The sequence below is a fragment of the Bombus pyrosoma genome, linkage group LG3 (genome assembly GCF_014825855.1).
Source record: "Bombus pyrosoma isolate SC7728 linkage group LG3, ASM1482585v1, whole genome shotgun sequence".
In the NCBI taxonomy this organism is placed as follows: Eukaryota; Metazoa; Arthropoda; class Insecta; order Hymenoptera; family Apidae; genus Bombus; species Bombus pyrosoma.
In genome coordinates, this window is record NC_057772.1 from 7,310,634 (window position 1) to 7,326,581 (window position 15,948).

At 28.7% G+C, this 15,948-nt stretch overlaps 1 protein-coding gene and 1 long non-coding RNA gene across 4 annotated transcripts in view; one reads left to right on the top strand and one right to left on the bottom strand.

The window, feature by feature from the left end:
- The window catches only part of LOC122566380 (long-chain fatty acid transport protein 4), a 30,343-nt gene that overhangs the window by 12,765 nt on the left and 1,630 nt on the right, over positions 1–15,948 (bottom strand). For 2 of the 3 annotated variants that reach the window (XR_006316487.1, XM_043723553.1), the window contains exons 2-3: positions 5,043–5,250; positions 4,658–4,952 (exon numbers count right to left, since the gene is read on the bottom strand). Coding sequence is in view for 2 of the 3 variants with exons in the window: in XM_043723553.1 (XP_043579488.1) it covers positions 4,658–4,952; positions 5,043–5,250 (503 nt within the window). In the remaining variant the exon portion in view is untranslated. Of the gene's footprint in view, positions 1–4,657; positions 4,953–5,042; positions 5,251–12,160; positions 12,386–15,948 lie in introns of those variants that run through there. The other variant, XM_043723554.1, reaches the window with a different exon arrangement.
- LOC122566384 lies at positions 5,130–9,164 on the top strand. The gene is made up of 3 exons (XR_006316488.1): positions 5,130–5,264; positions 5,341–5,561; positions 7,466–9,164. It is a non-coding gene; the product is annotated as an uncharacterized LOC122566384 (long non-coding RNA).

Genomic DNA, 15,948 nt, shown 5'->3' on the forward strand with positions numbered 1-15,948 from the left:
TTCATGAGCTATAAAATTGAATTGTGAAAGTCCGTCTCATACTATTCCAAAAAAAAAAAACAAACAGAATAAGTTTTTCAAATTGAAAATTACCTATACATTTTGGATGTTGATGTAACATAAAAATGTTTGAATCATCAGATTCCGTACAAAGAGGTAGTCAAACTCTACTTTTGTTCGATATATTTAATATTTGCAAAAATTATACTGAACATTTCTAATTTTTATATTACATAACATAATGTCGAAATCATACATTTATAAAATGTACCTAATCAAATGAGTACTTCAAAACGCGAGTTTTAGGCAATATGATTAAAAAACTCACTCACTTATGTATTCGTAAGAGATTTTGTTGAATAAACTCTTTAATAAAAATACAATATAAATGGAAGAGGTGAAACAGCTCGTGTGATATAGTTAACTTGATAGTTTCATCTTTTACAAATTATATAATCAAATTAATTTATTTCTGGATACGGTATTTCCAGTAACGTTTACCGGAAGAATATGTACGTCATTCATTATGCTCTTTTTCCTAGCACTGACGACACTTTTACATCGTGAATATGTTAGAAACACATTTTCATTTCTGTATTAAATTTTCATATCGATATTGAATGTTCATTACCGGAATGCATATAGGTTCATCACAATTTTATTTATATGTATATAAAATATTTATTTTAAGAGTAGATGATATATTCTCAAAAACTCGATTAAGATATTAAGAATAAATAGAATAATGATGCGCATTTCAAACAGGAAGTCACTAAATTCACTATAGAAAGAGATCAGGTAATAGAAGCATGATCAATGTTATCACAGATGTTCGTAAATAATACCAGTTTTACGTAATATAATATAAACCACATCCTATAATATGTTGCACTTAAATTATGATCCATGGTGCCAGTAAAGTTTTCTTTAGGAGAAAACCAATCTCCCTCAACGATCTAATCACAAATTATTTATCAGTGATAATACGTACGCGATTGTGATTTTAGCTGCATGCTATCATGGGAAGTCCATGAAAATGATTCTATTAAAGATAATATTATTGTTACATAATAATTTAAATATAGTTAAGTCCTATATATCATGTTGTACTATCACTTGTTACAAACAGATCGTGATTCTAATTGTATCTTTTCGCAGAGCAGAAATAGGTATATTATTTTTACATAATGATAGATAAGATTGTACTCGTGAAATTAGAAATTATTGTCAATGATCTTTGAATAAAGAACTTTTTAACAGTAAAAGTTACAATTTAATTCGTATCAACTTATACAGGATAATAGAATTAGATACTATAATATTATTTCAATTTGGTTCATTCATTTTCAATTTTTTAATTTAATTAGCATTTGTCCATGCTCGTATTTACGAAAAGTGAACAGCGAATACTATTCTTTGAGGATGCTTTACTTTACTCCGATATTGTTCATTTAGGGCATTGCAAAAATATAATGCAACGTTACATTACACATATAAATATAAAATAAACTGTTTTAAAAATATAATATAGACTTATAATGTAAAACTTTTAATATAAAATATAAATTTAATACAAATTTAATATAAAGTATAGCTAATGACATAAACAATTATTTTTATATTTTTAAATACTTTTTCTATTTTGCAATATTTTCACAGTTCTTCCTGTATTTATAATTAAATTGATAGATCCGTGTTTTATTATTATGAACTTTGTAAATCCGTAGGCAATGAAAAGTAGTTTATTTTATACTAAAGCTAGTCGTATTCTTATAGAAATTTGAATATAATAGATTCATGAATAATTCTGAAAAATTAGAATCGTACAAGTTCAGATACATTTCAACTTTGATCTGGATTGTATTCAATAAATAGCATTATATATAAATAGAACTCTTTTATATCAAATTCAAGGAATAAAAAAAAAAAAGAAAAATGAACAGTTCGAGTGCCTATAATTTACCGTTAGAAATTTGTCAATTAAAAGATCAGATAAAAAAGAATTTCCAGTTTATAATGCACAATGTAAATACAGTCAATGAGTAGGTCATAATGCGATATAATAAAGTGATCTAACAGAATGTATATACTGATAACACATTTTTAATCAGCAAGACGAAAAAGTAAGCATTTCATTTTATTACATCATTATATGTGTATAGCTTGAAAAAAATTATATTAGTTATCATTATCATCTGATTTCCTACATTTCTCAATTAAGATATATAAACCTAACGATATATAAATGTCGACTTAAATTGCGTTATCTATGAATTTCCGAGGAAGTAAAAAATAACTAAGTTGAGTAAGAATGTTACAAATTCTTAAAACTCCCTAGTTATTCAAATCAAATTAATCTGTACATAATTGAATAAAGAATATTGTTCATGGATTTTACATCATAGAAAACATCTAAAGTGAATTCTAATTATATATTTCTTATACTGTTTTCGTAAAAGTTCATTAATAGATAATCAGGTAATTGTTGATACAACAAATATTTTATAAACAAATAACTTCTGTAATATCTCATATACGGTTTTAATTAATTTAACGCGGCAAGAAATCAGAGGGAGATTTTAAGATCTATATAAGAATACATATTACAATATTTAATCCACATACCCTAAATTCTATATAATTTCTCTCTTCTTATCTCTTACTTATTTCTTGTATTCAATTCGAAAAGTCAATTTAAAAATATACAGACGGCCCAAAAAATTACAATTAGCGATAAATGACAGATTATGTTAAAGAAACGAAAAAATAACAAGAAAACTGTGTTTTGTATGTTTCACAAAAAAAAAGAAGGAAAATTGTTTATGATTATATATCAAATAGAAAACAAGAAATACACCAGACAGAGGAAAGATGAAGGAACGCAGGTTAAATAAGGCATATGTATTCGATTTTATGAATGAAACGTTCAGTTTCTATAATTAATATATGTGGCGATATAACTATATTTTTTCAGCCTTTAAAATTGTCTAATCTATGACCTCTTTTGTCGTTAACGAGCAAGAATTCTTCGACTGATCGTTCACGTATCACAATGTGCATCTATTATCTCTTGCTTGGATTAAAGATTGCCTATTAATGCATACTTCATTTAAATGACATTATTGTGACACAGCTGTAATGACTAAATGCGTTACTTTAAAAATCAATTTCCTTTGTGATGATTTCACAATGCAGTTTGACGTTAAACTTTTATCGTTGAGTCTATGATTTACTATTGAGACGTCAGTATCACGTTCTCACATGCTTAACATGAAATACGAATGAAGATGTAAGAAAAGGATCATATCTTTTTTTTTCAGCAAAATTTAATATTTCAAAATACGCGGTATATTACTTGCAAACATAAAATAAACTGCAATAAGATTGATAGAATTGTTAGTGCTTGAAAACTTTAATGATAAACAATTCTAAATGACAGTCAGATTTTATAACTGTGTTAGTTTTATTAGTATTATAAAGTGATTATTTATTGTTAAAACAATTGTTAGTTACAAGCGAGGGATATGGGTTTCAATTACCGTGCAGTTCACTTCCCTAGTAGACCATATTGATGAAAATTGAACAATTATTTTATGAGAGTAATATAAACATTAACTGTCGAAGGTCGGAACTATTCGTTTCACGTGTCGCCTGTCACACGAAACTTAGGTCTCGTTTACAATTTAAAATTTTCTTTTCCTCTCAATCATTTTCTTTTTTCAATAAGAAATTAATATTTCTATATTGTATTACCAATTAAATTTTATTTTGGGATTACTATATTTTCTGATAATAATTTTCGAACAAAGATCAGAAATACCAACCTTACGTTTAAGAAATTCTCACATCTAATCTAAACTCAAACTCTATCTTAAACCAACCCATCTGAGATCTAACCTCAATTCAAACCCAACTAGATTCATTTATATATAAACTTAACGTCGTGATTTACCGTTTTGTAAATGTTATCTTTCTAAAAGGAATGTAACTGTCGAATTGGAAACTTCTTAAACTCAAAACTGGTATTTTCGGATTCTATCAATGAGTATTATCAAAAAATATAGAGATCGGCCTATGTAATCGGTCTAGAAAATTGTTGGTGTCCTAAAATTTAATTATATTACGTATTCATGTGTATTCCTTAAACAAAGATATACGTTTATGAAATGTACAGTTATCTGCTGAAGTTGTGCCACCAAGATCCCATACTCAAATAAGAAAACGAACATTTTAGAAACTGTCTCAGAGCTATTTAATATTTGACGAAAATTTAATAATTAACTTTCTATTATGACATGTTATAACTGATTCCACTATATCAAACGTTTCAACATTCTACTTAAATTCATCCTCTTCCCTGAAAATATGAAATTTCATTATCAAAACAGAATCACGTGTTTTCTAGTTATAAATATCTGCGGTAATTTAGAGATCTTCGCATGGATATACACGATGAGAATGTATACGATCGACGAAACTTTAAAGAAGCAGAGAGAAACTTGGTTGACCGTGCGAGAAGACCAACTTGGAAAGTCATAGACTGACCCAGTTTTCAATTTAATCGAACGAATTTAGAACGAATCGAAATCAAAAATTTGAATCTGTGCGCGTTGTCAAAGGACGAGGATGAACCGGATGAAGAGGAATGCATACTCACACGAGGTCTCTGGGCGCAGTTTTCAGAGCGACGTAAAACCATCGAAAACGTCCTCCAGCGACTAAATACGCGACGAGAACGACAACCAGTAGCTGCACGAGGAAAATGGGGCCTGTGTATATGGCGAGCAGTGCCAAACAGGCGGCCAAACTCGATATCAGAAACATGATGAGTGCCAAGCGGCGAAGCAAGCGACCGACTGCCTTCCACCGGCTGGCTGCGCTCCTTTCCGTTCCTCTTTCCGTGCGCGTCCTCGTCTTTGGCGTTGTTGTCGTGGTTGCCTCTGTCCCCGCTCCTGCATGCAAACACGCACATATGTATGCGTGAAACGCTTGTCCGACTACAGTCGCGACTCCTATTCTATCGTCTGCTACATTCGGCGTACCTATTGGTTCATTGTTCGCCGTTCCGACTTCCACTTCCACCGCGATACTCGACACATTTGACCTGCTGCTGCTGTTGTTCCTTAGTTTATCCTCGAGCTCGACCCTGCTCTCGGCCGACGTCGACGTCCGCGACGAAGACGCCGGCCGCGAACAGATCGACGGCGAGAAACCTGCGACGTTAGAATGAACTTCACCTTTTTCTACGTCCTGCAACAAATGCGGTAAACATAATACACACGTAATCTATACACACGATGTTTGTTATTCGTTTATATATACAAGGTGCTTCAAAAATAGGTAGCCAAATTTTGGTATCGTATTCTACTCTTCCCAAAGGTCAAAAGAAATCGTATAATATAAATATGGGTCAGGGAATTCTTCCTTCTCGAGAAATACAATCTGTCTGATAGCTTGATGATACTAAAAATACTGAACTGCTGCATGTGACGAAATTTGGAATATGTCGATGCAAAACGTCTATCGTTGCAGAAGGAAATCATTTTCAGTAATTTCTTTAAGTAAGTTTTATATTTTTATTAATGAAATATTCTGTCATAAACAAAAAATATTTATATTTCGTAAAGGAAAAGTTTTCGAACCTATGTTTACATGACATTTTTTCATCCTTAGAAAGGATAAAATAAGATCAAAGTTTGGCCATTTATTTCTAAAATATTTCGCATATACTACCGACTAAACCACCCATTTGCTACGATAGTACTGCTGGCAGTTGTCAATGTTCACAATGACGTAATTGAAACTTTTTAGTTTTGGTATAGATTTGTTAATATAGTGAAAGTTGTTGTTTGAACTTTCTACGAGTTGAGTTCTGTAAATGAGCCTTCAAAATTGACTACGAAGACGTTTGTGTCGCTATAGCATATTACACGTTTGCTTCGACGGTAGCATATTTTTATGCAGTTGTGTTATTGTAATAAAAGTGTGAGGTTTATTAAAGTTCCAGGAAAAATGTGATAAAGTTATAGATTCTTTTTTTTTCTAATACTAACAACTTCAACTTTTGAATTTATTGATGAAATAGTTTGCATATGTTGATGTTTTTTTGAACAATAACGATATAATTTTAAATAAGTTTTGTTTACGGTGTAAGTTTCACATCAAGAATGTTATAACTCGGAGTGTAAAAGTAAATGTCTATTATTAAACTAAACGAGAGTATTTTCTTTTTGTATAAAATTGCCGAGATTTCAAATCTATGAATTCATCTATATATTTCTGATAATTGCTTGAATGATGTTATAAATGATTGTTTACAACTCGATATTTCGAAGGTTGTATTTGTCATTCGTTTACGTCAAATGACATTTCTTTATAGTTGTCATGAGACGAGAAACTACTGAATTTAAAATACATACATAGAAAATTTAAAGATATAAAAATATATAGAATACGTCTCACATAGTTTGCATATATATAAAGTATCCAAAGCAAAATACTCGTGATGAGTATTTAGTAAGCGAAATAAATTTCTACTTAGATTCTATTTACCCAATTGAATTCCTAAAGGTATTAACTTGCTTAAATATCAGCAGTCCAGTTATTTTAATATTATATATTATAATATTATAATACTTAATAATAATATTTAATGTAAAGATTTTAAAGCCGAAATTTTAATTAAGGAATCGAATGTAATGTCTCATAATCGTTTTATAATTTTATTCTACTGTGAGAATTTCCATTTTTCATAGATGTGGTTAAATGTACAAATGTGTGCGTCGATGTTGGTTGTTCTTACATAGTATCGTATAACCTACAGTATCGAGTGTATTGCGAACGGTACACTGCAGACTGCTCTGAGTAATCCGGGATGAAGTAGTTTTCTAATTGTGGATATCAATGTATTCCGTTAGAAATTATTGCATAGAGATATATAATCATATGTATTAGATTGTCCGAAAAGTTTCTTTCGTTTCATAAGGTGATAATAGATGAAAAACAATTTCTGTTTTATATTATTTTATTGAATTAGGTATGATCCATTTTGTTCTATTTCTATTATTATGTTCGTGCATAATTCAATAAACTAATATAAAACAGAGCTACATTTAGCTGTCTGAACATTCCAACTTATTGTTAAGTATTGTCAAGTACTTTGTCTCCGTGAGTTGAGTATATTAGTAACTGTTGTATCAAATCCTGTCATAAGCCTTAGACAAATTGAAAGCTTTCATAGCGTGTCACGTTCAACAACAACAACAACAATTTTATCTAGCTAATTTTAATAACAGAGGATACGTGAATCGTCACGTCTGATCTAACTATCATTATTGGTTACACAAATTGATCATCATTGGTATAAACAAATATCTTATCTAGAACAATGATCTTTTTATATGGGATTGATAAATGATCAAGCAATGCTTCTTTAATGATCATTTAACAACTAACGTTACGATAGATTTCTTTAAGGTGAAGTACCATTCTCCTAGATGAAATTGGCCTGCACACAATGCAACATCTACGGTTTCAGAAGGATGCTTTTCTCCTGCACACAGTACCCACCAATATTCGTAGAACACTAAATGAACTATTTCGAAACGGTTGGTTTGAAAAATGTGAAAATGTAGAATTTCTACCGCGTTCACCAGATTTCACTCCTTTACATTTTCTCATGTAAGGCTATGTAAAAAGTAATTTTTATCGAGTTGAGCCAACAACACCTGCAGATATGAAACGTAGGATTGTTCATACGTGTTAGAATCTATCGACTACTACACTGGACAGAGTAGAGAAGTCCTTGAAAAAACAGACAAAAAGCTTTTGTGCATTGAAATAAATGGATTCGAACATCTATTACGATAGAATCCATATCAATGAGACACTCACATACAAACAGAATCGGCACTTTTTAGAGCCAATACTACGTGCACAAAGTCCGATCGTGTAGCCGCCTCGCGATTGTGTATCTAGTTTACTATCGACCGTAAGATGGATATGACTTTAGATAAATAAACAAACAAGTAAATGAATATCTAAGATAAGTAAATAAATTTCTGTTCTTAAAATGTGTGAAAATAATTTGCACCTATATTATGATTTATGTCAAGTATTATGATATATTCGTTCATGCTAACTACTTTTTTCTGCTTAAACCAAGATATTTTAAACTTATACTTTGAACCTAATAAATATCAACGGCATTCTTCATGTAGGAAGTGAATTGCAATATTAAAATTTAGTTTTCTTTTTCTATCAAGGTAAAAAGCAAAGGAGTGAATATAGAAACAACGATTCAAGAACATTTTATGTACACATACACAACGGATATTCTAATCTGATTTTAATATGAGTTTAATTTATTCTGTCCGTGACAATTGTACGTTCTTTCTTTAGAAGAAACTAAACTGAACAATATATGTATAATCTGAACTCTCTTGCATAATAATTTTTCAACAAATAATATTAGTAAATTGGCAAATTACAATTTATAAGCTCCACTTTTATAATTTTATAATTTTACGTCAAATAGAACAATTGAATGACTTGTAATTTGTAAAATTTACTTCTAGAATTTCACATGTTTTATCATCAAGCTTATTATTGTCATATAAGAAGATTTGTTAATATTAATAACCTGTATTTTATGATTTGTAAAATTGTGCATTTGTTCAATTAATTCAATTACGTAAAATGGCCAAAATTACAAAATAGTATAATACAAGTTTGCATAAAATTCAGAGAAACTAAAATATAAACAAAAAGGATAATACAATTTCTAAGGATTATTTAATTTGCCTAAAACGTGAAAGAGCTTTTGAGACATTTTATATGATATTGAAGGATAAACTCATTTTAATCATACGTAGAGACTACATATCCGGAGTAACATCGTAATATGAGAAGTGAAAAACAAGCATAAAGAAATAAGTATTAAGTATATGTGTACGTACTTATATACTTGTGTGTATTCGCACTATACAAATGGACGTAAAGAAAATAAACGTGTACTGTAACAGCAATTTAATCAAGACACTAAGCATATGCAAGTACATATATATATCAATCGGGAAACTGACGAAGTTTTTGAAATATAAAATCATATAACAGATTTATATTAATTTCATATAATAAACTTCAGAACCCTTAATATAATTTTTAAAATATCTATACAATTATATAATATAATATTGCGCATTTTAAGAATATTTCGTTAAATTTTATTTAATATGATTATTACATAATTATTATCAACTAAAAATATTTTCATTGCTTTTTAAATATTTGTTGTTTATCATCCGGCAATGTCAATTATTATTATAAGATATTATTACTACAGTATTGAAAAAAACAATTTTCTTTAAATTTTACAAAATTTGTATTAAATAAAATAAACTCGGTTACAGATTATTTATCAAAAACTTAATTTCATAACCAAATTTCAGTTCAATGGATATAGGACAAAAGTAAATGCTAATTTATTATTTTAATATTTAAAGTCGAAGGTCTAGAACAAATACGTTCTTTTTTTAATATTGCTTTACATGTCTGCTAACGTTTCTATACTTTCTACTTTCTCCTAGAATTTCTCTCGCAGTAAGTAAAGTATCATCCGAGGTACAGAGCAACTGCACTACATATAATCTTCTAGATTTTCTATTACAATAATAACGTATGATAGTTACTTCATATTTTTTACTTTTTCTATGATATATACAATGAGTAAGTCCATGAGCATTTGAAAATTTTTGAAAAAGGTACAAGAAACCTTAAATATTATATTTTAAATAGCATGCCACTCTTAAATATCATACCGTAAGATGTAAGGAACCTTGGGAAAGGTATAAAACTTTAAGAATCTTGTTACATAATTTTTTAATAAATTTTTATAAAAGATATCCCGAGTATTTAAAATAATGCCACAAATTCATTTGCGCGTATGAACAATTTTTTTTGTTCGACATTATAACACATTTTCTCAGCAATATAAATATATTTACGTTGTAGATAGTAATTACTGTGTATAGCAATCGTACTAAATGTTCCGCATAACTTTTCAGCCATTTGCGAAACAAAAAAGAAGCTATAACTGTCTACATTACGTGTCCAATATATGACGATAATGAACGAAATAGTACATTACGTAGTTCAGAGCTCACAGTGAAATTAAAATTTAATGTTTAAAACAAGACTAAGACCGTGCACGTACTAGCGACAAAACTGTCGCTTTAACAGCTAACATCCGAGAACACCCGATTGCCATTTCTTTACCTGAGTTCCCTCACTGATCAGTCTTACGTGTAGCTAAACTTTCAATATTTCTTAATCTCTTACACAATTTTTGAAAAATTTGGTTCGAAGCATGTGTGCGATTTGGAAACTGTTCAACGTTCAACGTTCGTGCTCTTACCGAATTTTGTTGCGTTTCGCCATAGATGAAGATCGTATCCACCTACTTTTCAAAAAAAACTTCATTGTAAAACTCGCGATGATATTTGATTCAGCAATCGAATGATACTGATTGCCAATATTCTACACAGCATCAGAAGTTGTCACAACGTTTACATTCACATAGTAAGTCATGCACTATAATTATTAGAACGTAAAGGTTGCAGAAAGTCTATCTGTTTACATAAAAGGAAGAATTAATGAAATATAACAAGCCATAAGAGATGGATCTACAATCCTGAGGTAAAAATACATACATACATACTTTCAAATATAATCAATGATATTTATCATCACTGCAAATCTGTAAATCATGTCTATTTAGAGTTTACATTTTACGTTAGGTTTTCTTTTTAATCAATCTATTGTACATATACTTATATGTTATATGTAATTACGTATGATACAGATATAACGAGTCATTATTAATGACTTTTGAAAACTACTGTATATTGCTACTGTTTCTCTTATTCTTTTAACAAATCCAAATTATTTTCTCCAAGTTATTGTTATTATAATATTTCTCTTGATAAACGATTAGAACTTTATACAAGAACTTAAAAAATGTGTATCAAAACATTACAACTGTTAAAATCTCTTAAACTAACCAATCCTTTGCAAAAATTATAGAACTCAATTTATGATTTCAACTGAGCACTAATAACCTATTACATATCTATAATGGTTGAAGTCACTCTAAGCTCTAAACAGTCAATTCAAGAAAAATAAAAAGGAATAATCTGAGATTTTCTTTTATGAATCAGAAGTTTAGACATTGTTCCTTCTTAAAATTATAAATTTTATACATGTAACAATACGAGGATCGCCCAGAAAGTACCATCCGTTTACGTATAGAAGCCATATAAAACGATGGAATATACTTAGAGACGCTCACTTAGTTTCATCCATGTATTGACATAAATCATACAAAATGTTGCATTTAAATATTTAATATTGTCACTGTATCGCACGTTTAAAATGACGATGCGAATTGAAAATCCCGCCGATGACACTTTTACGCTCTTCGACCGCTGAAAAAATTCTTCCAAAAGTAATTCGCCACAGAATTACAGTGGTTAATTCGCGGTAGCACGAATTCAGTAGGGACAGAGAAACTGTACGTGATCATAAGCATTCATGATGTTCGTCTCTCACTACAGAGTTCAAGAACGTGTTTGCAATTTTATCGCAAATGATATTCATTACAAACGACTTTTTGCAAAACTTAAATATTTGCTTGATTGATAATTGTTTATAAGAAATATGATTTAAAGAACTGCGTAAGACGATATTTATGTGAACTGGCGGCGGAAACGTATGACGAAGGTATACAAAAACTCGTATAACGTTTCGAGACGTATTCGATTAAAGTTAGTGATTGTATTAAAAAATAATTTAATGACTAGTATAACTAGTATAACTAACCTCTTATGTAATAAAATTGAAATTTCCTTTAAATAGCGTTAAGGTATTTTTAAACTTCTTAGAAACGTTATGCCCTGTTTTTATATCGTTGTAATCGTTTTTGTATTTCTCAATATGTTTGTTACATTTAAATATTATTTTATTTCAAGAATAATTTTAAGAAAATATAAAACACTGTAGTAAACAGTAAAATTATCCTTAAAATAAATAATCTATAATAATTTTTGTGTTATTATCTAGAAAATAATATTTGCGTTTTAGCATTAGAAAAATCTTTACTCACCCCAAAAAGATATTTATGCCTTTGATTAACAGCTTGGTAGGAAACTAGAACACATTTTTGTAAAACTCTTTTTAGCCGCGTAGTTAATGATATATACTAAACATATATCAGATACACTTTCTCAATCTTCGAAACTGTATGCCGTATACAAAATTCACTTATTATAATATTTATTTAAAAGTGAAAACTTAAAAAATAAGGAAGATTCTGGCACTTCACAACCACCCTCGATAGCGAAACTTAATCAATAACTCTACATTACTGCTACCATGTGGCAAAGTATAGAAGCTTCATAGTACTGCACGAAAAACATACATATCTTTAAACCGGAAATTGGTCCCTAAAAAGGAATTCTTAAAAATGTTTTATATGTAAAAATCTTTAAATAATATATATGATGCAACCAGCATACCTTCATCTTTTACTTTATTCATAAAATGAAATTCAACTAAAATCATTTACTTAACTTTCGATTCTCTTCATTTACTTTATTTAGATTTCTTCACAGGTAGTTCAATTTCTTATTTGTTAAATTTTTCCTTATATTTATGCTTTTCGTGAGTTAAATTTTTATCGATACTGTATTTGTATCGATAATGTACTTCGAAAGTGTCTTATAAATATAAAAATCTAAACAACCTGATAATTAATTGTATTTTATCAGAAATATATTGGTCATTAATTTCCAATATAAACGAGAAAGCAATATTTATGCCACTAATCATAGCAGAATATAAACAAAATTCACTATGTATATAAACTTTCATAAATTAGTGAAATTTATATAAAATAGTAAAAAGTATAAAATAACTTTTGTCTGATAAGTGTTTCGATGTTTAACAAACAAAAAATTTACATAAACAATTATATACGTATTATGTATGTATTATGTAAGGAGTATAATACTTAACAAAATTAATCAAATATAAAAATCAATTTATTTATATTATAAGATCATTTATTATTGAAATTATATATTTTTTCAAAAATCTTTTTCATTAATATATTATCGATCTCTACTAGATCGATATTGGATACAGATGATAACAGATATCATTGTTAACGAGTATCGATAAGTTATCGATGACTTTCTAATTATCCATAAAACAAATAAAAATATCAGTTTTATAAGTATGTTTTAATACTACATTTAATATTTTCTATTAACTGCAATACATTTAAGATGAACTATTTTAAACTTATAGCAATTTTTGTCTTCTGCACTTGTAAATAACATTGACGATAACGTATTCGCGCACAGTTAAAATGTATACCTCGAATATTTCTGGCTTCTTTCAAATATAAAATTATCCTATTAATGATATTATTAAAAGCATTTTTATACTCATCATCCAGTAATATACATAAAATACAATGCTTTCTGTTAATTCACAAATTAAAATTGGAGAATGTGTTACGATCTCGCGTAATTATTCTAATTTAGACGATCTGTGTATTTCTAACATCAAGGAATAAGTAATTCACGCGGTGCAATATAGAGAAATGGATAAAAGTTGATTTTAATTTTTTTAAATTGTCTCAGAACAACTATAATATATATATATATATATACATATATATAGATAATAATAAAATATATTAATAAAACATAGTTAAAATATACAATTAGGATTTTCCTGCTTAAGATTGTATCTGTATGCGTCAAAATACCAATGAAATTGCGGTCACCAAGAAGTTTCATAAGAACAAGGAACTACAGCAAAACCAGTTAATATGCCCCAGTTGCCACAAAGAAATGCATACCGTTATGTGCGAAGATTATACTGGTGTTGGCATTAAATGTTTGTGAAATATTTATGAAAAATGTCTATCGAAAAATATTATAGCTGCAAAGAACGTTTTGCAGCGATAGCAATACAAGTATACGAGTAAGTTTCACAAATTCTATTTTCATAGAAAGAGAATGTCAAGTACCTCTTCTAGGCTTATCTTCTATTTTCTATTCTTAGTATAACAAATACTTATCTAAAGATAATTATTTAGAAATTATTAATAAAAATGATTTATAATATATAAACTGTATGAGATAAAAATTTATTAAATAGGTGTTTGTATGTATTTTGCAGACAATTATTAAATCGTCACGATACAAAAATAGAAAGCTCATAGTTGCAATCTCTTTTTATATATTTCATATTTTTATAAGAAACGATATTACGTATTTTACGAAACCTTAAATATCTCCTTGCTGATCTTATTTCGGATAAGTGCATGGCTCGTAATTATTAACTAATAGCTAAGAGAAAATATTCAATGACCATCAGTATTAGCTCAATGTTGAAGTCTATCATACACGCACTGTTGCACACTTTCTATTACATCCGACGTAACCATGCAGGAGTAACTCATTCTAATACAATCGTTTCTTACTTTACGCGAGACTTTACGCAGACTTTCATATTCCTTGAATTTCAGTCTTACAGCCCTTTTGGTCGCTCGCACTTCAAAATATTGATTATCTTTATTTAAGGATATCTTATATATTTTGTAATTCATTTAAATTAAAAAATACCATCTATACTTCCGAATTATTTTTTCAGGTAGAACAACGTACCGTTGATCATCCATTTATGCTTATAGTTAGGAATTGGCCAAGTTCACGTAGCGTATTTGACAATATTTTTCAAACTCGATTTTGTCAAAAATGAAATCTTAATTTTCGTCTTATTTCGAAACGTAGACTCTTCCTCGTCCCACTTCTACCATTATTTCATTTATATTATTTCAATTACATATTTCAATTTTTTATAACACAGGATATTTAAGCTTTTATTTTAAATCTCTTTTCATATGTACGGAGCAATTATTAGATTAATTTTATTAGTTTATCGCGAAGATATTAGGATCCATCGTTATCCATAATAGAAATCCATCGTTGATGACTCTTCTTCGCTAATGTTTAATCCTTTTACATTTGAGATATTTCCTACAGAAACGCATTGAGCGCGTTTATCGATTCTACTTAGCATGGTACGAGTTTCACAAAAAGTAATCAACTGTAAATTAATAAACGTAATAATATACAATACTACTGTAATTGGGACAATTAAGAAATAACTTTTTACTAGGAGATCATATAATGTACCATGAAACTATGTAACCATGTTTGAAATTAATTTAATTATACTGAAGTGCATGCAAGCAAAAAAAGGATAATAATAATGTATGTATATTTAAAGATAGAAATATTTATGGTACATGTATCTCGTAAAAGATGTACTTACTTTCCACCATACGAGAGAAAATAAGACCGAATTGTTTTGACCCACTAAGGACCAATATTGCATTCACGGAACATCTCATTTACAATCTATTTTTAGATAATTTACATTATCGACTTTGTGCTTTAACGTTGTGATTATGAAAAGAAAACCAGAGAATTTGTTTAACATCTTTTTCAATCAATATTCCTTCTTTCACCACTGTTCTACAATTTCAGAAAATTTTCAAACATTAAAATATGTATAGCATCATCATACCAGTTTTTTTCCGAATTATAAAATCCTTCTTTTTATAGTTTTGATTTGCTTACCGGACTTCTCTATATTTTCTCTCTGTGTGTATTATCGTGATACATTTTTCTTACCTTAATAAAACGATGAATTATTTTATTTGTACCTCTCAATAATGTTGCGCTTAAGGATGAATTAATTCTTGACGAGATAAATGTGCATGCCACCTGATTCTTTTTTTTTTTTTTTTTTTTTTTTTTTTTTTTTTTTTTTTTTTTTTTTTTTTTTTTTTTTTTTTTTTTTTTTTTTTTTTTT